We start from the raw sequence: 27186 nt of genomic DNA, 5'->3' as shown, positions 1-27186 counted from the left end.
TCCCTGTAGAAGCGTCAATTTTAAAAATTTTCACGAAGCGAACAATTATAATATTTAACATTTGTTTTTGAAATTATAAATGTAATAAATATTATGTAATTAGTTTATAACTGTTTTATCTTAATCAACAAATAAATACACGTATATCTAGAAAAAATTGTGCTTTTTTATATATCCATTTATTTTTTAATAATATATATGAGATTATTTCATCGGAATATAATGAGATATTTTCAATTTTCCAGTCAATTTTAACTAGTAACGAAATAGCCAGCATGAGGCGCTAAGGGTATGGGGAAAGCGGTGTCTATTTGAATTTCCCGCCAAATGATGATTAGTAATGACTCTACTCGCAAGTGGTGCTAATAAACGAAATTTATGCATTAAGTTGCCTATCTATCTGCATATATTATATTATTTATATATGGTAAAAACTAAATAATTTATTAATTTAAGAGACGCAAGTTTTTAACGGTGCCAAAATTTCTCGTTGTGAATTTTTATTGTGCAAGCAAATTTGTGGCACGAAGAGAACTTTAAATTCGTTGTCAACATAAGGGCATGTGTCTTTATATCTTTACCGTTTTTGTGTGTGCTAAATCCAAATCGATTGTTAATTTTTCTTTATCAATTACAGTTTTTTCAATCTACGACCAAAAAGACTGACGGACGGATGGACAAACAAATAAATTCTATAGAATCGAAATTTTATTTTTCTATGATTATTAAGATTTAAAGATTGGAAAATAAATAAGTAAAGACATAGTACTCGTAAAAATAAATCTTAAGTTGAGATTAATATGCATTGTGCATTAATGAGTGATGAAAACAGAATTCACTAATATACATTTTGAGTCCGTAGACCTTATATTATATGTCACTTTGGTATACTTGCACCATAAAAATGAACATAAAGGAAATAAAGGAAAAACATTGCTAAAGAGTAAAATTTACATAAGGAAACTAACTTAAAATGGATGGCACAACTGCTCTACCTTTTGATTAATGAGTTCGTGAGTATAATGGATGCCAATAAACCTATCAGCGTATTGACCTCGAACCACTGTATATATGTACCCCAAAAACACTAAGTTGTAATATAAAATATATGGATGATTTAAAAGACCAGGTTACATCATTGAAAAATATGGAAGAAGAAGAAGAAGCAGGGGAGGTTATTTTGACAAATACATTAATCAATGTCATAAACTAATATTTTTTTAGTCAAACGGTTTATTTTTTTTTGTAAGTTTTTTTATTCTTTGCTTTATTATGTCAATGTTTAAATCTGTAAAAGTGAGATATCCCAGACTAAAAAAGAAAGCAGCAGACACAAAACCTGTAGGTATTGCTGAACCAACACGAACAACGATGTTCGACATTGTGCTCGACAACTTTAAACTTGCTTCCAGAAAAACGTTTTTACATAGGGTAATATATATGGGGGAACACAGCTTCATCACTCCCGATTTATTAACAAGTGTCTTTTCTGAAACAGTATACAAAGCAAATCATAACGACCACCTTATAGAAAAACTAACAGGTATTTAATCAAATATACATATATTATATTATTTTGTTTCTTCACTTTGTTTTCGTATGTTTCGACATTCGTTACAGCCCATTAGCAATCGTTGACAATTGGCTGCTCCAATCTTTATCGCATCCTTATCTACACCATCTTTTCCCCTTAGTATTGACCTGTCTCTACTTCTTTATCACCTGTCTTAATAATATGATTCCTCTGGGAGGTAGTATACATTCACTCTTGACAGGTCTGTTGCCCATCTGATCATATTTATTTTTGTGAAGAATAATACATTTCTATTATCTCCTTTTTTATCAAGCTCAAAATTACATCGCCCCTTCCAGATACCATTTGCAAACACTGTACCAAACATTATTCCTAAAATTTTTCAGTCGAAGATGAGTAGATTATTTAAATCTGTTTTATAAAATAGTCAATGTATCCTATTTATATATTCGTACTATTAGGATGGGTGACTTTTCTATATTATTAGTTTGATTTTTTGGGTCTTCTTTTTCAAAACTTCCAATGCGGACTTTATATAAGACTATAGATTATTAACCAATATAAATACCATTTCCTATAATACCATAATATTTAGGCTAGTACATTTATCTTTAGCTTTACTATTTGTTATAAACATCATTATTTTGTTTCATCTTTATGTATTGTTAATGTTTTTTAACATTTTCTTATATTTTGTAACTCATTCTAAGCAAAAAGGAACAAAGGAACAAAAACAATATACAGTGGGTGATCAAAATATTATCACTTTAAAAAACTTTGTATTTAGCTGTTTAATAAAGAATAAAACTGCATATAAGCGTCTAATGATGTGAATATAATATAAAAATAGATCATAAACACGTTCTTTTACAAAATTTTAAAATATTTTTTTTTTTTGACCAATAACAATTTTTTTTAATATTTTGTGTGACCTCCTTTAGCTTCGATGACAGCTTTGATCCTCTTTGGCATGCTTTGAATGTTTCTCAGGGAGTCTTCTTTTATTTTATCGTTTCTGTGCCAGGTGGCAATGAGTCTCTTAATTAACTGCTGCTTATTTGTAACAGTTTCCTGGGCAATCCGTCTCTTCATAAGCTCCAATAGATTTTCGATCGGATTGATGTCTGGGAAATTACCTGGCCACTTCAGGACTTTAATTTTCTTTTTTTTTAGGTACGCTGTTACTGTTTTTGCCTTATGGTACGGTGCTGAATCGTGCATAAAGGTAAAATCCTTCGATTCGCCAAACCAGTCTTTGATTTGTGTCATGAGCTTTCTTTCCAGAATTTCAATATACTGATGTTGATTCATCATTCCTTTAACAATTTACACCCTCCCTGTGCCCTTACTTCTGATCACAGACCATACCATGATCTTGAGAGGATGCTTTATTCGCTCCACTATGCAATCCTTGTGATATTTTTCACCCACTTGCCTAGACTCATCGGAGAAACAAACCTGTGAATAAAAAAAACTATAAGATATTTTTTTTAGGATAAAAACAGTGGTTATAGGAATTTAAACTTTAGTAGTGATGTAGTTTACCTTATTCCAATTCTCAATTGTCCAATTTTGGTGTTCTTTGGCCCATTCCAATCTCTTTTCATCATTGCGATAGTCAACTTTGGTTTTTTTGGCAGGGCAACATGATTTGAAACCTTGCTCAACAAGCCTTGTGCGGACTGTCGTGTCAGAAATTGGCATCCCAGCTTCACGACTAAGTCCCGTGGGGATTCTTCTTGGCTTATTTCTATTGTTTTCGAAGATATCCCTCATTTTTCTTTCGTCTCTGGGTGTAGTGACACGCTTTCAGCCACATTTTTGTTTGTGACCACAGGGGTTTGTTGGTATCAATTTTTTTCTTGATATTGCTCACTGTTGCTTGCGCTACTTGGCATTGTTGAGCTATCTGACGTTGGGAAAGCTTTGTGTTCAATAACAGTGTCTTTATCTCCACCATTTTACACACTTCAACTTTATTGAAGCACATCTGTACACCTTTTAGCATACAAATATTACCAAACAATTAGTTTTTGTATTACAGTTAGGTAGTTATGAAGTTATGTTTGTTTTTCATTTTCCAGAAAATGCTTCCAAATAGACATGTATCGTTATTTCCCATGACTCGTCAATTGTAAACATAATTAGCAAAAATATTCATTAATTTTTGTTCTGTCTTATAAACATATGTTCTCCTAAACCATTTCAACTAATAGGTTTGGATCTACTAATTAATTTTACATGTTTTATTTCTTCACCTTTCTTCTTTTTCGTCAGTTCCTAATCCGGTCCGGATGTGGGTAATCATCAAGACTATTATGGTTTTGTTGACCACTCTCTTTATTCTCCTTTATAGCTTGGATTTGTTACATTATAATAAAATATTAACCGTATACCATGAATATATGGTATATACCATATACCATATACCATGAATATTAACAGTTACTTATAGTAATAAATTATTTTAGTCTGTTCTGTTCTTTAGTAGTTATATTTTATTAAATTAAATCCTTGTTTTCTTTGTGACTGTTTTATTTTGCCCTTTAATTTTTTTATTGCAGGTTTATTGATTCGGTACCCAAATAATTTTATACATTTATTAGAAGGAGACGAGGATATAATATACAGTCAAATTGGTTTCTTATTAAGTACCAAAGCATATAAAAAATATTTGGGGAATATGAAATTAATAACCAACATATCTCATATTCATTCTAGGTAGGTTAATTTCAACATTAACTGTCTTTATTTAAGTACGTGGTGTTATTTAGGGGCTATATTTTAAATTTTAATCATACATCAATGACGCTATCTTTTCTTAAAAAAAATTACGATCATAGCAAAACCGAATCATAAATAGGAACAAAAGGGTAACGATAAGAAACAAAACAATCAATGAAGATTACCAGTGACATGATGTCAAGTATAAAAGCTTATATAATAGCAATGGAGAATAGACAATATTCAAAAACAGCGGTAAAAGCCGATATTAACAGTTACAAAGTATAATAAGAGAAAAATAGGAGAACCCAAAAAAGCATACTATTCTGAAAAATGGAATAAGTATATGTAAGTAACATTATATTGCATACAAAATATCTAGCTTTACTCAAAATAAACTATTAGAATAAATATACTCTACAGGAAAACATAAAAAAAAATAAACCGATAAAGACCAGAGACAACCCCATTACTTTAAATTTAAGCGAAGAAGTAACACCTGAGATTACTAATGCAAAGCAACAAAATCAATTAAAATCAATATATATGTCTGTCTACGTCAAATACCTAGCAATATATATATGGTTAGATAGTTATTCAACAACAAGGAATGAAACGCAACTTGAATCATCTTCGATTAAATTCGTCTAGTATTTTGTTTTTATTCCCTAAGAAAATTCTACTGGAAGCTTAGAAATCAAAATCAGCAGCAATAAAAGTTCATCTCTTTTTTATCTTCTTCTTCTTCTTCTTCGCGCGACTAGGATTACTCCTGTTTGTCTGCCTCTCATTCTGTTTCAGTCATTGTTGACTGTACATTATCTTTCCACCTTTTTGGCGGCCTTCCAACGGGTCTTCTGCTATACGGCTTGTTGTTTTTACAGATGTTCACTAATCTATCTAGTCCCATTCGGTTTACATGTTCGTTCCAGTTTTTTTTTCTTGTTTTTATCAACCTGTTATTATTTTGAATTTTGCATTGTTCGCGTATACTTCTGTTGGTTTGTCTGTCTCTTAATGATATGCCCGCTATTGATCTTAATACTTTCATTTCGATATTGTTGACTTGTTGTTTCGTCTTTCTTGTATCGGTCCTTGTCTCCGCTGCATATGTTAGGATTGGTCTTACTGTTGTCTTGTATACTTTCATTTTGCTTTCCATGGTCAGATATTTATTTCTTCATATGGTTTCTCGGAGGCAACCACTTACTCTTGCCGCTTTTGATGCTTGCCTTGTGGTCTCTGTTCTTATATTCGTGTCACTAGTGATCTCTACCCCTAGGTTATTGAATTTCATTACTTGTTCTACAATTTTGCCGTCTATTTCTAGTTTGCATCTACGCGGCTCTTTACTGATCACTATACATTTAGTTTTTTCTACTGATATTCTCATATTAAATTTGTTTGCTGTGATATTGAAGGTGTGGAGCTGCCTTTGTAGGTTATCTTCGTTATCGGCAATTAGTACTGCATCATCGGCATAGCACAGTATCGTGATTTTATGCCTCCCATGTGGTATCCGTGTCGTTTTCTTACTTCGTGAATTATTTGATTCATCACCATATTGAATAACAATGAGCTGAGCGAGTCTCCTTGGCGGATTCCTCCTTTTAGTTCTATGCATTATGTTTCCCCTGTTGGCATTATAACTCTGATCTTGTTGTTCTTGTTAATTTCATTCTTCTTCTTCACGTGCCATCTCCGCGACGGAGGTTGGCAATCATCATGGCTATTCTGATCTTAGATGCTGCTGCTCTGAATAGTTCAATTGATGTGCATCCGTACCATTCCCTCAAGTAACGCAACCATGAGATTCTTCTTCTTCCTACACTTCTCTTGCTCTGGATTTTCCCTTGTATAATCAATTGAAGTAGGTTGTATCTCTCATTACGCATAACATGCCCCAGGTATTGCAGCTTTCGTGTCTTGATGGTTTCCAATACTTCCATTCTTTTGTTTTTTGTTCTTTTGTTGATTCTTCTTCTTCTAATTTTATTAATTGTCCTTATTATCTGATGGTCTCTTTGTTCAGCTTGTAATAAATTTAAGATGTCATTTCGCTCCACCCTGTCAAAAGCACTTTTTAAATCTACACTCATTTTTATCAACTATTTTATTATGCTGATGACGTAATCATAATTGCTAATTTATAAAATCTGGAAATAATAATGAATAAAATATTAAGGTGCATTAAAGAGTACATATTCTCCCTCAACCTAAAAATTTGCTAGAATAAAAATATTAAACGAATCTATAATAGATAAAAATAAATAAAAGTTTTCTGTGTAGAAAAAATTGACATTAGCCCTAAAAATACGAATAAATATTAGGTATACAGTGTTCAGTAGTTACATCGTGAACGAAATCATTTGAAATATGGAATTAAAGAAAGATTCTGAAGATTTCATGTATGGATCACCATTGAGCAGCTTACAATCTACGAAAAAATGGTAGGTAGAAGTTACTGAAAAAGAAGAATAATTTGGCCAAGAGACCTAAGAGAACAGTATAATTGCAGCTCAAAACAACGCTATGGACTAGCAGTTTAAAAAGTTGGAGCTATAATGATAATTGATTAGATTTGAAGAACATAAAGAATATTGTTCTTAAGCTATTTTCTTATGTCATCTTAATGCAATAACTATTATTATTAGGAGTAAACCATAATTTAACCCTTACGTACTAACATCTTAAATCAATGGCGTAAACACCAACTAATCGCCTGACAGACGGGTTTAACATTTTAGTGGATATTTTTATTTTGTTAAATATTTTAATGCAAAAAAATATTGCAATGACTTTCTGAAAGTATTACGTATCTAAAAAACACTAATTAATATGGTTTATCTGTATTTATTAAAATAAAGAATATCCAAGAATGGATATTTTGTGTGCATTTTTACGCCTGAAAAAAAGTGTGATAAAAATTGAACAAATTAAACAATCTTGATAAAAATTTAAATTCGGGTTAAGCATTTAGTAAGAAATATTAAAATAATAAGATTTTTAAAAAATATTAACACAAAAAAACTGACAGTCACTAAAGTTGGTAGAGTGTAGCGCACTCCAAACAAATCTTTTTCGCACATTCCAAGCAAATTGGTTTTTGACAATGAAAGCATACATAAGCTATTCTTCTTTCCTTTTTATAGTGAAAGTAAGAACAGTCCTTTTTTTAAGTTTTTCACTCGAACTTCTGGACACCGTTGAGGTTCATCTAGGTATACCCAGTATCTGGCATATACTCAACTTTAGTTTTCTAGGTAAAGAGGAACTTTCTAGTCTTCTGTTTAGCTGAGGTTAAATAAGTTCAAATGCCCGTTCTTTAATAAAATTGGGCCTTTCTAAATGAGTATTATTTTTAAAAGACTCATAAAGAATATAAGAATTTACTGTACTTATATCAAACATTCTAAAAAATATAGCCATAGGCCAACGGCGAGTTCGACGACTGCTTGTAAATTTGACACATTTTTCGTCTATTGAATCGACATTACCCTTTGTCGAATTATAATCCACTAATATGTGTGATTTTTTAGTGTCTGTATCCTCAGTGGCCACGTGATGAGATAATGATACCAAAATTACGGCTTTATTTTTATGTGTTGTATGTGAAAGTAAAATAATGTGTTTTGTAAAACCGTAAATTGAAGTTCCCACTTCTCGTCCTCTGGTGGGTAAGAAGATAGGACGAATTTCTTTACGATTCTTGTGAAAAGTTCCAATGCAAGTTAGATCTTTACTTTTCAATACCTCTACCAGCTCTATAGATGTAAACCAGTTGTCAAAGGTTATAGGTGTTTTGGTCCCATAGAGAGGAGTATTTAAGCGGATAACAGCCTGTGGCGGCTTACTGTATCTTTTCTGTTCCTCTGTAAATCCAGTACCGTCAGAATTTTTTCCCGTATATATATATATATATATATATATATATATATATATATATATATATATATATATATATATATATATATATAAGCATTGAATAAGTAGCTAGTTTGAACACCAGTACAACACACAATTTTTATACCATACTTTACGGGCTTACTCGGTATGTACATTTTGAAGCGACATCGACCTCTGAATCCCACTAGCATTTCATTAATAAAGGCTGAAGTTCCTATAGTATAGCAAGCCTGAGAGTTGTTAATAAATTCACTAAAAATTTCTGAAAGCGGTGTTGCTGGATCCAATACTGTTCTCTCATTTCTTTTTTCGGGATTGTCAAATCGCAAACATGACAAAAGGAACGCACATATCTCTCTTTTGACATAATGCATCTCATTATTTATCTACCAGTTCCATTAATAGCAAGAATATTATCTAAGTTTTCATTGTTTGATTTAAATAAGCATGTAAATACTAAAAATCCCAAAAATGCGTGAAGTTCTGTCATGTCAAGGACTTTGAGAGAAGGTGAATTTTGATTTTTATACTTGGCTCTTTTTTGCCGATTGTTACATTCGTCCATCTAAGAATTACGTTGCAAATATTATCATTGAATAATAACTTCCAAACCTGCAAAGGGTCTGCACTATCTCCAATTTCAGCTGCAGGGCGTAATCCAGGTAACTGTAAAACTGTTTCTACCATAGAAATAAATCCTTGTCTTCTCTGGATCGTCTTTTTTACTGCTTTGGTCAACACTATCTTCTCTATAAGCCTGTTTTACCTCATTTTCATTTCCAAAGAGAACTTTAGGTAATCTATACGGTCTACCGTAGCATTTCTACTATAGCTTACGGTCTACCCAAGGATGCGGTGTACGATGTTGGTGATCATCATGGCAATCTTTATCTCATTTGCAGCAGCGCGGAAAAGTTGCACAGATGTATTGAACCAGATTCTGAGGTTCTTTAACCAAGATGTTCTTCTTCTTCCTGGACCTCGTTTTCCAAATATTTTTCCTTGCAGGATGGCTTGAAGGAGAGAATATCTGGATTCATTTCGCATAATATGTCCGAAGAACTGTAAATTTCGAGATTTGATGGTGTTCAGTACTTCTCGATTCTTATTCATTCTTCTGAGGACCTCCTCATTTGTGACTCGGTCAGTCCACGGGATCTTAAGAATTCTCCAATATAGCCACATATCAAATGCTTTCAGTTTTCTGCACATATCTTCGTTCAAGGTCCACGAATCAACACCATAAAAAAGGACATAGAAGACGTAGTATCGCAGCATTCTTACTTTTGTATCAACAGAGAGGTCGTGACTCTTGAAGAAGGCCCCCATCCGATTGAAGGTGGATCTAGCTTTTCCGATGCGTGCTCTAATCTCCTGGTTGTTGGTCCATTCTTCATTTATTATGGTACCGAGGTAGTTGTAGTGCGTCACTCTTTCTACAGGGGATTAGTTGACGTAGAGTGGACCTTCTGTTATTCTTTTCTTGCTAAAAAAGTAAATAAAACGCATAAATTATAAGAATTTCTAGTTTAATTTTACAAATCAATACTTTCAATAAATAATTCTTCTACATTATGCATTTTATTTACTTTGTAAAGATTGCTTTTGTTGGGTTTTGTATATATGTGCGGCTAATCACCATATTCTTTTCTCAGAAGGGTTTGCAAACAATAATGAAAGGCACCTTTATATAGACCAACTGTTTAGATATTGCTAAATACAATAAACATTTATACTACTATTATTTAGAAATATAAAATAAACTATGCAAATTTAGTTACTTTACTAATATGCAAATAACACCCTAATCTTTTTCCAGGGTATGTACAAATATGAACCCCGCTTTTTAAATAATATGGCAAGATTTACTTTCATTTTATTTTACATTTATTTTGCTCCAAATGTTTATTACTTGTGAATAAACAATTTTTTCTACAAGATTTTTTTTGCTTCTTATTATGTTGTGCATCAGGTAGATCGCACCCTCGAGTTAGACCGCATACTACAGTAACACCGAACTTTAGTACAATACACACATAATAATTCCAAGAGATTTGACTTACTCCCTATTTCCGATTCCATTTCGTGATTGCTGTCAATAGAAACATTTCCATCACAAATTGATTCAACTTCGCTTATGTCGTCATCCACCTCATCAAGAAATTTCAAAAAAGTTTGCTCATAGTTTTTATACCCATATTTGACCTTTTTTGACGTACTGGGTCCCTCATCCATTTTCAGGTAAATAGGAAATAAAATAAATACGAACACTAAAAACCCGTCTAATACACGGAATCACAGTTTGAATATAAATATCTTTGACTATTAGGATTAACAACCTGTAGCAAACTGCCGATCCCAATACTAATAAATAACAACCCAACTTGAAAAGTCATAAACTGGCGACCTTCAAAATTTTTTAGGTAGGGAGATCCCACTTTCGACCAGCGATGCCGTCTGGGAGACGGGGCGTTAGTATTTAAGGGTTAATTTTAAAATAACGTTTCAATTTCCACTTCGAAAATCGTTCTTAAAATACAAAACATTAATAAATTAAACAAATTTTGTTTTTTGTTAGTTTGTGAAAAATGCTTCTACTAGTTTAATTTTATCTGATTTAATTATATCGATAATTCAGACATTATACATTTTTAAGTAGACGACTTTAAAATTATATTGCCAGTATTGCTGAGTTGCGTTCCTGGGACGACTTTATTATAAAGTAGTTCATTTGATTACATAAAATTATGATTAACTTGAGAATATCCGTCAGAAATCATAGCATGTGATTTGTCTTTTAAAAACAACCACATGCAATAATGACAGTAAAATTCTCCTTTAAGTGATTCCATAGTAAATCATGAGGAAAAACCTGGAAATCTGAAAAAAAAAATCTCAATAATTTACTATAAATCACATAGCTTATACCTGTTAGCAAATTTTGCAATAAGCTACTAATATATATAGTCGGTTCGCTATATTTACGCGGGTTTCGGATTAAAAATTTTATTGTAAGTACCCAGTTTCAATTACCTGCTCTTTGAGGAAATATCAACTGGTCAAATGAAATGAAAAATAATCCATAACTTTTTTTAATTAAATAATAATGGAAAATCTTTTATATAATTGACAGTATAATAAGGAGAATTACTTCACTAATGGAGTCTAATGTGGCTAATATAAACCTAATAATAATTTTATATTACACTTCACACAATAAATATGGTCTATGTATATTTGTTCCATGGAGAGAATTTCTAATGAAAAATAAAAAAATTTAACTTGCCAACAAAAATGAAAATCAGTCATTATCATCAAAAATATCATAATCGTCATCATCATCACTGTCATCACTCATCACCATTAATTGTTATTATGATTGGACTTATTTCGTTTATTTTATTTTCACGAGTCCACCAATCTTCTATTAGTTTCTCGCACTTGAATATACAGTTGCACCACGCTTCTGGTGTTACAATTGAAAGTGCCTTTCGCCAAGTTTCCCGAACTGCGTCGTCGCTATAACCGTTAGGCCCAATATGGTTGTCATAATATTGTTTTGCTATTCCCCATATATATTCGATGGGATTAAACTGGCAATGATGCGGTGGCCGACGTAAAACTTGATGACCGTAATAATTCTGATTTTAAAATATGTTGTGTAAATGGTATATGTTCCTTTGTCAACCATTCTTTAATTTTATTAACAGTCCAAGAATTCGTTGGACTTTTGTTTAATACTTCAGAATGGTAAGGTGCATTGTCTAAAATAATTACGCTGGGCTTACTTAAACCTGGGAGAAGTTTTTCATGTAACCATTTTACAAACATTTCTGTGTTCATATTATCGTGAGTCACTTGATTTTGATTTAGATGAAAATATTAAATCAGCACCTTTTGTAAAACCCGATTTCCCTCCTGCATTTAAAATTATGTGTCGCTTCCCTTCTCCATCAGTATGTTTGATAGACTTTACGTTATCATATTGCCATATTCTCTTGGTTGCACCCCTAGAAAATATCCATGTTTCGTCTAAATATATAAAATTTGCCATTTCTTCTTTTAATTTAGAATATTTTCTTAGAAAGTTAATTCTTTTATGCACAACAGAACTTCTTTCACAAAGGGCTTTTCTGTTATCCTCTTTTTGAAATTTGAAACCCAAATTATGTATCACTTAGACATTAGCCATAGACTTGTTCTGTCAATTTCGTCAAATTTTCCTTTTTTTTTTCGTCAAATCTTTTAATTCCGAGAGAATTGTATTTAAGGTCACATGTTCCTTGTTGGCTCGCATTCGATAAATGGTATCACGAATTTCAAATTTTTTTCCACCTGGAATATCTTTCGTTTTCAATGATAGGCGAGTTTTTCGGTGATCTTCTTTCGGCCGTTCATTATTGCGATTTTGTAATACTCTTCTTAGTTTGGTTTCACTAATTCCTAGAGCATCACATACGCGTTGTTGAACAGACATTACCGATTTTAAAGGACCGCCATTTTCTTTGTCATCCGTAAAATACTTATGTACACTACAAATTAGACTATCTACATCTAACACACGTCTAGGCATTTTTAAATATTTCCACCAAACATCCAATGTCAACACTGGCAAAGAATCAATTCAACTGCAATATTGTAACAAATTTATACCTACCCTAATGTTATTTTAATGTATTTTAAAATATGACCATTAATGCAGTTTTTACCTAATTTTCTGGGAAGTCGTTTACTGCAACTGGTTATCAATGAGTCATTAGCATAATTTTGTTAATCCGAAACCCGCGTAAATATAGCGAACCGACTATAGCAATTCTTCTCCCTATAGAAAACAATAAAAATTAAGATTTATATCTACTTTTTTTTATTTTGATTTTAGATACGCGAATGACTGGCTAAGTGTTGGTGGCCTTACGCCACACTTACTTGAATCATTAGATCCTAATGTACCAATTGATATATATGGATACTACACAACTATGTTAGTTACGAAAATATACATAGTTCTTAAAAAAATTAATAAAACCTTGTCAGGCTCTATATGTGGTACAATAGAATCTGGGCACTCAGGACACTCGGTAAAATCCGAGGTTGAACAGTAAGCATTTTAAGTCAGTTTTGATTATTTTAATTAATTTTTAGAGCGACTGCATATTATGCTTATTTAATAGAAACTTTATTAACCACTATATACATTATAAAAGTACTTCAACTTATAATAAAACACAAGTATATTAGATATAGTTTCCGTCATGATTTTTGCCTGATGCTGGTGGGATCACCCTACCGATTTAGTATTATAATAACAAACAACAGACTCTGCAGAAGCGGATTCGCTAAAATTAACAAAAACGTTTAAGTACATATTATATTTTATTAGGGTTGGAATAATAAATATAAACATTAATTAATGTTGGATTATCTTATGGTAGATAATATTAATTAAAGGTGTGGACTTTAAATTATCTTTTGTGTGAGTAAATAGAATTATTTATTAACTTTTTATACAAACTAATTATTACAACATGTGAATTTGTGAATTACTAGAAAAACGTGGCGTCTTCTTGGAAATTACTTGATTAATTAAATAAATAAAATTAAATATTATGTCATAATATATTTAATACGTATTTACATCTATGTAGTTATAGGTATGTTATTCTTCTTCTTCTGCTTCTTCTTCGTCTAGCCATTCACGTCCACATCTGAACATAAGCCTCTTCAAGTCTTCTTTTCCATTGTTTTTTATTGTACGCTACTTGTAGCCAATTTTTCCCGGAAGTCCTTTTCAGATCATCTGTCCATCTCATAGGAGGTCTGCCTCTGGGTCTTTTGTGTTGGTATGGTCTCCAGGTTAAAATTGATCTGTGCCATTTGTTTAGATCGCTCCTAGCTACATGTCCAGCGTATTCCCATTTCAACTTTATTGATTTTTGCGCCACATCGGTGACTTTGGTTTTCTGTCTTATCCATGTGTTTGTTTTCTTGTCCTTAAGTGATATACCTAGCATTGCTCTTTCCATCGCATGTTGAGTGACTCTAAGTATATTCATATTCTTTTTTGTGATTGTCCATGTTTGTGCCGCATAAGTTAATATCGGAATAATGCATGCATCAAAAACTTTAGATCTAAGATGTAATCGAATTTGTTGATTTCTGAGTATATAGTTCAGTTTACCGAATGCTGCCCAAGCTAACTTTCTTCTTCTTTTTATTTCTTCAGTTTGAATTTCCCTATTTAGTATTATTTTTTGTCCTAAGTATATATATTCTTCAACTTTTTCTATAACTTTATCGTTTATTATTGTCACGGTGTCTTCGGAGTGCATGACTTTTGTTTTGTTTAAATTCATTTTCAGTCCTTTTTTGGAAGATTCGGTATGTAGTTCTAAAAGCATGGTTTGCATTTCTTGTAGGTCAGTAGCTATCAGGATTATGTCATCTGCAAATCGTAGATTACTGAGGTAGCGGCCATTGATGTTTATTCCCTTATATTTCCAATTTAGGTTTTTAAAAACGCCCTCCAAAACTAAGGTGAACAGATTGGGTGATAAAGTATCTCCCTGTTTGACTCCCCTGTTTAATGGTACAGGGTTCGTGGGTTCATTTTCATTTAGGTAGTATGTAGCTGTAGCTTGGTTCATAGTTTATTTTATTAAGTTAATATATCTGCTGTCTATTTTACAATTTTGCATTGCGTTTATTACGGCCGTGTGTTCTATGGTATCGAAAGCTTTTTCGTAGTCTACAAATGCTAGGACAACTGGAAACTTGTATTCGTTACATTTTTCTATTAATATTTTTGTGGTTAACAGGTGATCGGAAGTTGAATAGCCTTTTCTAAAACCTGCCTGTTCATATGGTTGGTATTCGTCTAATTTCCTTGTTAGTCGAGTAGTTATGACTTTGGTGAGTATTTTAAACAGGTGTGACAGTAGGCTGACGGGTCTGTAGTTTTCCAATTTTACAAGATTACTTTAGAGTTGTGAATAAGGTATGTTATTATGTACAATGAAATAAGAGAAATGAACAAATTAAAGAAATTACGGAAAATAATGTTAATAACAGTAAAAGATTAAAAGGGTGGTAGCAAAAATCTGAATTAAAAAAGATAACATAATTAAATTAGAAACAATAACGTAAAAAAATAAAATTTTAAGTTTGTTTATGTTTAATATGTGAGGTTAATAATCTGTAATGATCTTCCGTTTTTATAACATGTGAAACACAATTTTGCCACAGTGTTGGGAAAATCTTTTTTATTTCTTCTACATGTGATACCGATTGGCTACAAAATTTGGGACAGCAGTTGTTTCGCCGTAAATTTCCCTTAAATTGGCTCCAGATTAATTCAATAGGGTTGAAAATACAGTAATATGGAGCTAATCGCAATATAATATGACCATCACGTTTGGCTAATTCGTCTATAACAAACTGTTTTTCAACTACTTTTGTATAAAGAACTTCCAACATTTCTTTTTTGTATATGTTTCTTCCAAGTACAAATCATTTTTATACAAAAAATCCGATATTTGTTTTTTCGTTGAGCTTACACTGGGGATTTTTTTAATAAGTTTGCTGTGATACGTCGTGTTATCGATTACAATGACACCTTTTGGGGGCAAATTTGGTAACACTTTCTTTTCAAACCATTCCTTAAACAAGTTACAAGATGACTAATTCGTGTATAGCAATTTTTTTTAATACGAAGCATTGTGTAGGAATTTTAATTTTTACAATTTATTTGCAGTGATAGGAGTCAGTTCTGTAAATAATATAAAGTCCGCTCCTAGTAAGCTGTTCCAAAACTATTTCTGCCCGTCGCAAAGACAACTGAGGGATTAGTAATATCAATAGGAGTTGTTCATTATTATAATACTGCGGACGACTGGGTCAGCCCACCAGCCTCAGGCCAAATTTCTTATATCTTGAACCAAACTATACATAGATAATATAGTATTTACAACAAAATAAATAGATAGATAGATAGATAGATAGATAGAACGTTTATTGACCACTTTACATAAAGTTTGAAGTCCGTATAAAAAATACAATAAAAGATATAATAATGTAAACTTAAAATTAACTTAACCATATTATCTAAAGTAATATACATATGTAAGTATTAGCAGAAGAATTAAAATTAAAAATTTAAGATAAAAAAATCTCTAACCAAAAAAAAACAAACCTAAACTGTCACATAAAAAATCTTTGAAATATGGAAGTAACAAAAATGTGCAAATAATTAAGAATATTCCCGAATCGATGACTAAATAAACTAATACATAAAACTTAGTACATTTTAATAGCAATAATACAATGTGATATGTAGATAGTAAATCGACAGTATTCTGACCAAACTGGGTAGGTACACGTTATAAAGGTGTATTGAGGTATTCTGTCTTTGAGTAAAAACAATATGTTAAAAAATGCTTTCTGATCCTATTTTTAAACAGTGGTGGAGACAGAATTTTTATTTCGTTAGGCAGATAGTTATACAAGTGAATATCAATTGAATTCTTTGTGCTCTTTGATAGTCTGAATCGTTGTGACCTAATTAAATCCCTCGATCTTGTTAGATGATCATGTAATTGGGAGTTTATAGTAAACTTATTTTTATTATCGTGAATTTCCAACAGTGTTGCATACATATAAAGCGAAGGTAGAGGCATAATACCCATGTTCAAAAATAATGGTTTACAATGATCCCTTAAATCCGCTCCAGCAAGTATCCTCACCACCTTCTTTTGTAATTTAAATATTCTGTCGGCATGACCAGAGTTGCCCCAAACAGCTATTCCATATTGTATATGACTATGAAACAATGATAAGTAACACATTTTAAGGGTACTTTTAGGTACCAAATAAACCAGGTTACGCATTACAAATATTGTACTGGCGAGTTTAGAACTTAAGTTGTCTATATGGATGCCCCAATCTAAGTTGTCATCCATAAAAATCCCTAACAATTTGATGCTATATCCAAAAATGTGTCTTCGATCTGAACTGAAAACTATATTTTGATTTTTATCCTCGTTTAGTTTTAGTTTATTATGTGTAAACCAGTTTTTAATTTTAAGCACATCGTTTCCTATTTTGTTATTTAAATTATATTGATTCTGGTCGGTACTAATAACGGTTGTATCATCTGCAAAACATATACACCTTAAGGGGTGGGTATAATGAAATATATCGTTGAGATATAGAAGAAAAAATGTAGGTCCTAATATAGACCCTTGGGGAACTCCATGTTCAACATTGTGAAAATTGGAGTAGTTATTATTTAAAAAAACGGCCTGTTTTCTGTTTATTAAATACGATCGAAATAAATTAAGAGCATTTCCCCTTATGCCATATTTGTGCATTTTGTCTAAAAGTAAAGTGTGTGAGACACAATCAAAAGCCTTAGATAAGTCACACAATGTTAAAGACACGAAGTGACCTCTCTCTAGGCCATCAACTACTTCCCTTACAATTTCCTGAATTGCTTGAGTAGTGTTGCATTTTTTTCTGAAACCATATTGATTACAATGAAGTATTTTGTACTTTTCTATGTACTCTATTAAGCGGTTATTCAAAATACTTTCAAAAATTTTACCAAGAATGGGAATAATAGAAATAGGGCGATAATTTTCAATTTCTTCTGGAGATCCTTTTTTGAGTAGCGGTAACACTTTTGTTACTTTTAATACATCGGGAAAGATTCCTTCGATAAGGCAAAGATTATAAAGTATGACCAGTTTATCAATAATAATATCCAGAGTTTCTATCACTAATTGTTTGTTTAAGAAGTAAAAATCAGTGCATTTTGAGTTTTTCAAGCTGTATAATGTATTCCTAACTTCAGTATCACTAACAGGTGTTAAAAACAACGAGTGGCAAGGGGAGTATATTCCCTCCAAAAAATTCATGGCATCATTTTCATCTGTCTCATCTAACGAGTTCAATATATTTCCCGCTACCGAAGTAAAGTAATTATTAAACTCGTTTGATGAAATATTACATGAAGTTACTTTTTTATTTTGAGTTTTATTCCTATGATAATTGATGACTTTCCAAGAATCTCGAGATATATTATCAGATTTTAAGAAAAACTGCTCATATGCCAGTTTTTTCTTTATTGATATTGTTAATTGATAGTGTTTTTTGAATTGATTATACAGAGTGTAATCACTAGTAAGGTTAGCAGTAATTTTTATCTTCGAAAGGTTTACTCGCATTTTCCTTAGTTCATCGTCAAACCAAGAAACAGGTGCCTCAAAATGAATTCTTGACTTTTTTACTGGAAAGCAAACTTCAGTTAATTTTACATATGTGTCAATTATGAACTCAGCTAATTCCGTTGCTGTTATTGAATTGTTTATTAACGACCAATCCACAGATTTTAGTGATTGTTTTAACATTTGGGTGCCTTTACATGTTATGTGTCTTCTGAATATCCTATCATTGTCAATTTGATCAGATTTTATTTTTAAATTCAGGAATTGAGCACAATGATCAGCAAGGCATGGGTCTACAACACCACACCCAACTATTTCATTATCTATATTTGTTAAAATATTATCTAAACAACTTGCTGATGTAGCAGTGATTCTTGTAAATTCATCAATCCTCATAGTTAAACCAAAAGAAGAAATTAGATCGGAAAAATATTTTAATTCATTTGAAGTGCCTTTGAAATCAATATTGAAATCCCCAATTATAATTGTTTGAACATAATTATTAGAACAGAATATTAATAATTTTTCAAATAGGCCTAAGAAAATTTGGAAATCTGCGTTACCTGTTCTATACACTGATACTAGAATAGTTTTTATATCTATAATTTCCAAAGCACAAAATTCACCTTCATATTCACAAGATATATCATTTAAAGAAACTGGACGTGTAGATATTTTGCCATCGCAGAAAATAGCAACACCCCCATGTTCTCTACTTTTTCTACAGTAACAAGTTGATAAAAAGTATCTGTCAATTATCACTGTTGTTAATTCAGATTCTCTAAGCCAATGTTCAGAAAAGCACAAAATATTGTAAGTTTTATCTTTTAAAAAAATGTTAAGTTGATCAATTTTATTTAATAAACTTTGTGTATTTATATGAAAAATGCTTACCAAACTGGTTTGGTCAGGATTTACTACCAACTTTTGTTTATCAGAACTTATCATATCACTTTCACAAAAACAGGTGTTTCCTATATTCTTTTGCACTACCGCTGATTCTATTCGTACACTTTTATCTACATCTCTTGCGGCTTTCTGGGTGTTACGTGAAAAAAACGTTGTACGTGAGCTCCACATGGCCATATTTTAGGAGACATAGCTTCTTTAAAATTGTTATTAAAAATTGTAACTTTAAATGAACTGTAAATATCAGGATGCTTTGATTTTAGGGATTCTACCTTTACTTCGGGAAATGTAGTCTTCATAAGTTCCCTCATATTTTCCGCAGTCATATCGGGATCGACCCTGTATACATGTAGGTCTATCAACTTATGTACTCCCTTGATTTCTTTTCCATTTAATATCATTTCAGTGTTTTTTCCCACAACTAAATGCTTTCTTTTTTTCCTTCTATCTACTTCTGTCCATTCAGATTTTTCCTGGTTACTTTCACCTACGTATATGTACTCATTTAACTTTTGTTCTGTAGTTACTTGTAATATCGCTTCTGAAACATCTTTCTTTGTAACTTCACATTTCTGGGAAGAACTGGCAACAGTGCGATCTTTGTTCGCGTTGATGGGTTGACGAACTGATTTTGTTTCGACTGAATCCATAAGTGTGTCTTTGTTTATTACCTTATTTTGATGTATAAGTTGTTCTTGATTTTCGACAACATTTTTTTGCGAATTTAATTGTTTTAGTAAATCAATATGTTGACTCATAAGGTCAATTTTTCCGTATAGCTCTTTAATTAGGGTATCTTTTTGTCTAATTATATATTTGAATATGTTAATATCAATTACCTTATCATCTGTTATTAAGTTATCCATTGCTTCCAAAAATATTTGATCTTCAGGTTTCACTGGTAAACAACATTCAATCAACTCGTCATTTATAAACTTAACATTGTTACTCTTTCGAGCACAACTCACATGGATGCTAGCGTCACAATTTATGCACTTTACTCCATTTACTACAGTTTTTTTACACTTTTTACAATATTTATTTTGGAGAGACATTTCACACGTCTTTACACCTGCTTGCCGTGTTGCCAATGATGGTAATGGCTTCAAAAATCTTAAAATTCTTTAACCTAATTCTTTAACCACACCACGATTTTTAAACAACTCTTAATCAGGACAGATAATAAGTAGTAAGGTATTTTTTCATTTTAAGATATATTACTTAATAAGATGTTCTTTTTTGTCTTTAACATGTCTGTTTAATACCGGTTGACTAAAATAATTAAACATCTTTCATTCCTTATTATACAAGTCCTCGGCAATTGGTCAGATCTGATATATGTAACAGCTCTGCCAACACTCTATAGTCACAGATGTTGACACACTGTCAACATCTTTATGTAGCCTCGTACTAATATCAAGGTGACATCGATCTTTCTAATAAAAATAGTAAATTTAGCCGATACTGCTCTAATGTACTGAGGGTTGGCTTGTAGAACTCTGACTAGAGTTATTTAAACCTATTTGAAGTATGGACCGAGTCTTCTTCTTCTTGTTGTTCTTTTTCTTGTTTATGTAATTCTGCTTGTTCATTGACAGGTTAATATCTCTATGAAAGGTTGTTACTCCATCTTTTACGCGGTCGTCCGATAGTTTTCTGCCGATTGGTGATTTATCTCTAGCTATTTTGACCACACATATTCTGTTAGTATCCATTCGTTAATACATTATACATTACATTTTTTTCTAATATTTTTACTTCTCTTTTAATCTCTTAGTGTATTTCCTGTAATTCTTGTAAGTACTCTCATCTCTGCTGTTTAAAGTAGCCTATGTGTTGTAGCGATGTCGGGTCTTGTTTCTGTGGCATATGACATTAATTGTCTCATACTGACGTTATAAATTTTTGCGCACTTTTTCTTTTATACACTTTTTGTACTTGATCTCTTTACTTCTTGATCGCTTTTTTGTCTAGGTCTCCTTAACTGAACAGCCTAATTTCAAGATACTTCATTTCCATTACTTGTTCATCAGCTTGACAAGCTGATCTAATTTTTTTTCCTATCAAAGACAACTTTAATGATTAAAATTGAGTAATAGTTGTAGTATTAAAATTATAAGGGCAAGCAACTTGATTGCTTCTTTCCAAAATTTCTCATCTTCAGAATTAAGCACAGACTCAAAAGTGTTTTATTAAACTGTATACAACTCTCGTTATAGTTTACGGTTTTGCTATGTCAATACAAGAAAACCATTTAATTTAAGCATTCACCAAAATACTTAATAAGCTTTATCTTATGTTAGAGAATCTTCTTATACCAGTCCGTCTACAAGACTATCACTTGGTGTATCAAGTCTGTTTAAAGCAAGCGTTACTACTATTACATCACTGAGCGGAATGAAAAGTACATATGTTGAACCCCTTTTGTTACGTTTGCCCGAGTTGGAGTTGGTCAATTTTATTCTGGGAAGCAACTACGTAATCAGCCTTGCAGATTATTTTGATCTTTATAAGTAAGTTTTCAATACTTTTATTTATAAAAGTCTTTAGATTGTAGATTTATAGTATATATTTATAGATTTATAGAGTATTTATTAAAATAGTCTCAAAGTAAGCAGAGACTACGTACAACTATCTTATATAGGTAAATATTATGTTTGCATATTTTCCATTACTTCTCTTATTACCCTTCGTCAGGCCTCCCTTCTACTTTGAAAATATAAGTTGATTTTATTTCATATTGCCAATTTCCATTCATATTTGTAGCTTTTATTTTTTAATATGCTTTACTAAATTCTTGGTCTCTTACTCTTGTAATTTTTGACCCATTTATATAAAGTCTCGGAATTTTTAAAATTGATGTATACCCTTATGATTGTCTTGGTACATGTCCATGTACAAATCGGAGAAATATTATGGATACTCCAGTACCTATATCATAGTCCAGATCATATACGATGATATATTGATATTAAACTAGCATTTGATAGATGGCTCTACTTGATACCGAATTGGTTTCGGTGTTGACATTTGCCATTCATGACATGACGTCTGTCAAAATTTTAAGTTTTAAAAATAATTAGTTTGGTTTTTCCAGCCGTCAAAAGCAAGCAAATCTTGTGTTTTCGGAGAACTGGAAAATGTTTAGTATCGTTCGGTGATTAAGTTCCTCCACAAAAAGAGTAAAACGAATGTGCAAATCAAAGCCGCCCTGGACGAAGTTTATGGTGAGGTTGCACCTTCGTTAGCAACAGTAAAATTTTGGAAAGCTGAATTTGGTTTTGGTCGTACGAGTGTTTTTGATGATGTGCGTCCTGGAAGGCCAAATGAAGTCACCACGCCGGAAATGACCAATAAAGTCCATGACATGATTATGGTAGATCGTCGAATTAAGCTTCACGAGTTAAAACATTTCCTACGAACGCATACACAACATCAGTTTGCTGACAATCGATCAAATGCAAAAACGTTTGACCACTTCGGAGACGCTTTTGGCGATGATACGGCGCGATCCGAAGGAGTTTTTTTACCGATTTATCACCGTTGATGAAACTTGGGTGTATTATTATACACTAGAAGCCAAAGAACAATCGAAAGAGTGGCGCAAACGCGGCGAAGGGCCGCCGAAGAAGGCAAAGAGTGCACATTCGGCCGGCAAACTGATGGCGACTGTTTTCTGGGATGCGAAGGGCATCATCCACATTGACTACTTGAAAAATGGAAAAACAATCAATGATGAGTACTACGCAGTACTATTGGATCGATTCGATGCCGAATTGCGTCGAAAACGCCCCGGTTTGGAACGCAAAAAGTGGTCTTTCACCAAGACAATGCACCGGCTCACCGATCGGCCGTCGCCATGGCAAAATTACACGAATTGGGCTATGAATTGGTTGAATACCCACCGTAATTTCCAGATCTTGCCGCCAGCGATTTTTTCCTGTTCCCAAACCTAAAAAAAATGGCTCGGAGGACACCGTTTCGCAACAAATGATGAAGTCGTCGCTGAAACTTCGGCCTATTTAGAAGAGCTCGAACAAAAGTACTATCCGGATGGGATAAAAAAGTTGGAACATCGTCTTACTAAGTGTATCGAGATAAAAGGGAATAAGTTGAGAAATAAATCGATTTAATTCCAAAAAATCTTGTTTTTTCTATCAAATGCTAGGTTTATGTCAATCCATTCATCTATATTTATATAAATATATATACACAACCAAACTTATATGTAATCATCTTGTTATGGTTTCAAATGAGTTTACAAAAACCATTATACGACGTCAAAGAATATATATTTTAAAGCAATTTAATTACCAATACATAAAAATTAAAAAAAAAGGTAAACTCTTAAAATAATAAATTGAAATCACTTGTTTCAAAATCAATAACACAAAAATTTTCAATGTTAAACGAATAATGTTTATATTGTTTTTATTTATTTACGTTGTTTTCACCCTTAGTCAGTGTAACCACCCTAAGGCCTTATGCAAGCTTAAGTGCGTGAGGGCATGCTCCTAAACATTCTTTAATATCAGCTTGCACTAGCTGTGTAGTGTTTTGTGAATTCTTCCGGTGAGCTCTAATTCTTACTTAAAGCATATCCCACAATTTCTTTATAGGGTTAAGGTGGGGTGAGCAATCAGCCCACTCCATAACAATATTATCTTCTGCTTTAAGGAAGTCTATATTTACTCTGTTGGTATGTGGAGGTGCATTACCATGCATAAAAATTAAATTTTCTCCCATTGCACCTCTCTAGAACCTATCTATAAGGTTCAGAACTAAATTAACATAGCTAAGAGCTGTTAAAGTTAGTTGGATGAAAACTAAAGTAATTTTTTATCATAATGCCTTCTTAGAACATAACACTTTCTTCTTTATGTCTGTAAATAGATCTGGCAGTTTTTGCTTGTCTTCCTCGCGCTCTAAATATGCAAACTTGATTGTGCAGCAGTAACTGCTTACTGCTGCATAATCCTTGGGAGGGAAGTTTTTGGGAGGGAGGGTGGAACTGAAACACTTCCACCTGTAGCTTCCAAAATTTGCCATTGGTGCTATGGGTAAGAAATTCTTGGGTTTCTTCTAGCTATTTGGACAATGAAATAATTTTGGCGAGCCATTGTTACTTTTTGCTGACTTTTTTTTAGTCTATTCTTAAGCGTTACTAATTCCTGATACCTAGTATAAGTTTTTGAAACAGCGCCCTGTGTTTCGCCTATCACTGCCACTATGTCCCTCTGAGACATTATCTGCTCCACAAGACCAATAATATTTCCCTTTTGCACATGCGTTAACTCCACGTAAGTAATATTTTCGTTTTTGAATGTATTTAGTTTATTTATTTTCTTTTAATTTACAACTAAACCAAATAATCTTTAACTTACTGAGTAGTATCATCTAATTGTTTAATCGGTTTTTTAATGTTCAATAAAAACCTTTTTTTGTTCGCAACAATAACAAGTTTTTCAAAAGAAATAAATATTGGTTTGAAATACATGGTGATTCCATATAATTTGGTTGTGTGTATCTACAGATTATATCGAATGCAAAAGTTCTTAGTAGTATTTTCTAGTTATGGATAATTATTTTTTATATTCAAGTCAACTAAAACCGCATTTAAAACCGCACACTTTGAGCTTTTGTTTAGTGGCAAAGAACTCTCCTTATTTGGAGCTGAAAATTGGCTTCTATCCAATAAATTCATTGTTACGTACGGATGCAAAAATATACTTTCGTTTTTCTAATAAAATTCAAAGTTATTTTTTGAAAGTGTTATGATTATCCAATTCTGATCCTTATTGGCCACATATGACACTGGTTTAGTTTAAAGCATTATCTTGTTTGATTTTTGGTGAAATATGTATGTAATTATAATGTTTTTCACTATTCTTGGAGCGTACTAGTTTCACACACTCTAGCTAAAAAACTAGATCGTGCGATTTATCGATAATGTCAAGTTTGTTTAAAGTTTTTAAACGTCTTCCACTTGGATCACACGGACATTTTAAGGTCACGTTTTAAGTCCACCGCCTATTGCCTTGCCATAGAAATTGTATTGATCTTCTGTCACAAGGAATAATTATCTTGTATTTGGTATCTGAGTAGGTAGTTGGTATATATCAATGTTTTTTTAGCTAAGAAAACTGTTTTCTTTCTAGGATTTTTATTTGGTGTTTTATTGGTGTAACGTGCTGTCTGTCAGACTAGTTTGATTTAAAATATCTCAGTATTTTATTAACCAACACACCACTTAAGATCTGACTGTATATATCTTTCGAGAGATATATTACCTGCTTTTCACACTTAACCTGTGACGTATTTTTAAACTACTCTATCGTTACTGTTAGTACATATCCAGAAAATAACACCAAAAATTTCTTGGTTAATATTGCTTTCTAGATAGACTGCACGTTATCTATAATACAGGCATAATGACTATATTTTAATTCATTTGATTATATACAATTTAGACTCGTTCCCCAAAGAGATATCTACAAGGATAAAATTTGGCCAATTGCTGCTGATTTCATACCCTACGACGTCTTTTCACCAATATTTAATATTTCCACAACGTTTCCGAAACCAGATGCTGTACAAGGTGAGCCTACTGAGCCTGAACAGGACACTTTATTAGATCCTGATCCTGTGCTAAGAGAAGTTGTCAAGTTTAAAGATTTTTGAACAAATTACTGAGTAATGACGAGAAAGAGAGTGTTTTTTTGTTGTATAACTACAAATAATAATAATAAATACCAAGATTAATTTACGTTTTATTTATAAAATTTTATATGCATTTAAGTAATAAGGGAGTTACGTAAACCGAATTATAAAACAATAGTAGCGATCGAACCAGGTATAAAACTGCTGTGTATAAAACAACCGAAAACCATTGCACTTTTATAGTGCCATGCTCCCTCCCATCGCACTATATCTTTTGCATCTAACGCCTCGTTGGCATAAGTAGGTAGTCAATCACGAACGTGAGCCACACTTTTGTAACCTAAGCTTCATGTAAACAAGCACATTCCTAAAATACAAAGATTACATTCTCTTCAGGACTCGAAATCTTAACAATCCTGAGAAGATCAAACCTGTTTGAGTTTTGGATCCGGTAGTCGGCAGTCGTGAGCAGAGCAAGCTTGAGGTCAATACCTACTTCAAATTATATCGTATGATGTGTGTTTATAATAGGTACTAAGTTTCCTTTCCTATCTTTATTTCTTTTTTTTTTATTAGGTATTTGGGCAAAGTGTAAATATTGTTTTAAAGTTTATAAAATTAGAAAGAAAAATTACCATCCAAAAACAATGTTTGTTTGCATTTTAAAAAACTTAGTACAGAGCAATATTGCTGCAATTTTTGCTGCAAAGTTGATAATATCAGAAAATAACTCCAATTTGTACGCTTGGTGTAGCTTTTAATTACGTAATCAAAAGGAAAGAGAGTGAGAAAACAAATAGGGTTAAAGGTCAGGCATTGAAAAGTAATGCAGTGGCTGATGAATATAAAATTAAGGATGTAAATGTATATATTACCGCAATACTGTGTTTAAGTAAATAATCTTTTTACTTACCTGGATAAAGAGTAGGTAGACTTAGAGCGTCACAAACTGCGGTCAAGATTTCTCCTATAAATTTACTTACCTCCAAATATCGAAGTGTTACTTGCAATTTCAGTTAGGCTGATAGAGCTTCTTTCACATAAGTAATTTTTTTTTAATTGTGTAACTAACAAGTTCCAGTAAATATTGAAATGTTTTTCCGGCAGTTTAGGCCAATTTTTAAAATCATCATGAAACTTGGGGATGTCTTTAATTAAATTAGTATGACCTCTTTATTTAATCCACTCCAATGTAAACCATCGTCTTTTCTCCCTTTTTCTTACCAAATTTTG

The 27186-nt window shown here is 32.2% G+C and overlaps 2 protein-coding genes across 2 annotated transcripts in view; both read left to right on the top strand.

Moving 5' to 3' along the window:
• LOC140439837 (uncharacterized) overlaps window positions 1-27186 on the top strand; it is an 895210-nt gene that overhangs the window by 192186 nt on the left and 675838 nt on the right. The gene's annotated exons all lie outside the window — the stretch shown is intronic.
• LOC140438343 (uncharacterized) lies at window positions 1214-26049 on the top strand. Its single transcript, XM_072528020.1, has 5 exons — window positions 1214-1543; window positions 4099-4255; window positions 13044-13262; window positions 21597-21806; window positions 25764-26049. The coding sequence occupies exons 1-5, from the start codon at window positions 1273-1275 to the stop codon at window positions 25972-25974; spliced, it is 1068 nt and encodes a 355-aa protein (XP_072384121.1). The 5' UTR covers window positions 1214-1272; the 3' UTR covers window positions 25975-26049.

This window comes from Diabrotica undecimpunctata, chromosome 4 (assembly GCF_040954645.1).
Source record: "Diabrotica undecimpunctata isolate CICGRU chromosome 4, icDiaUnde3, whole genome shotgun sequence".
NCBI lineage: Eukaryota > Metazoa > Arthropoda > Insecta > Coleoptera > Chrysomelidae > Diabrotica > Diabrotica undecimpunctata.
The sequence above is the reverse complement of the archived record's forward strand: the minus strand, read 5'-3'. Positions and strand labels throughout refer to the sequence as shown.

Coding starts and splice junctions, on each gene's coding strand:
- LOC140438343 (XM_072528020.1), top strand. CDS start 1,273: ATGTCAATGTTTAAATCTGTAAAAGTGAGATATCCCAGACTAAAAAAG. Junction 1,544..4,098: donor CCTTATAGAAAAACTAACAG/GTATTTAATCAA, acceptor TTTTTATTGCAG/GTTTATTGATTCGGTACCCA. Junction 13,263..21,596: donor GTAAAATCCGAGGTTGAACA/GTAAGCATTTTA, acceptor ATCTTATGTTAG/AGAATCTTCTTATACCAGTC.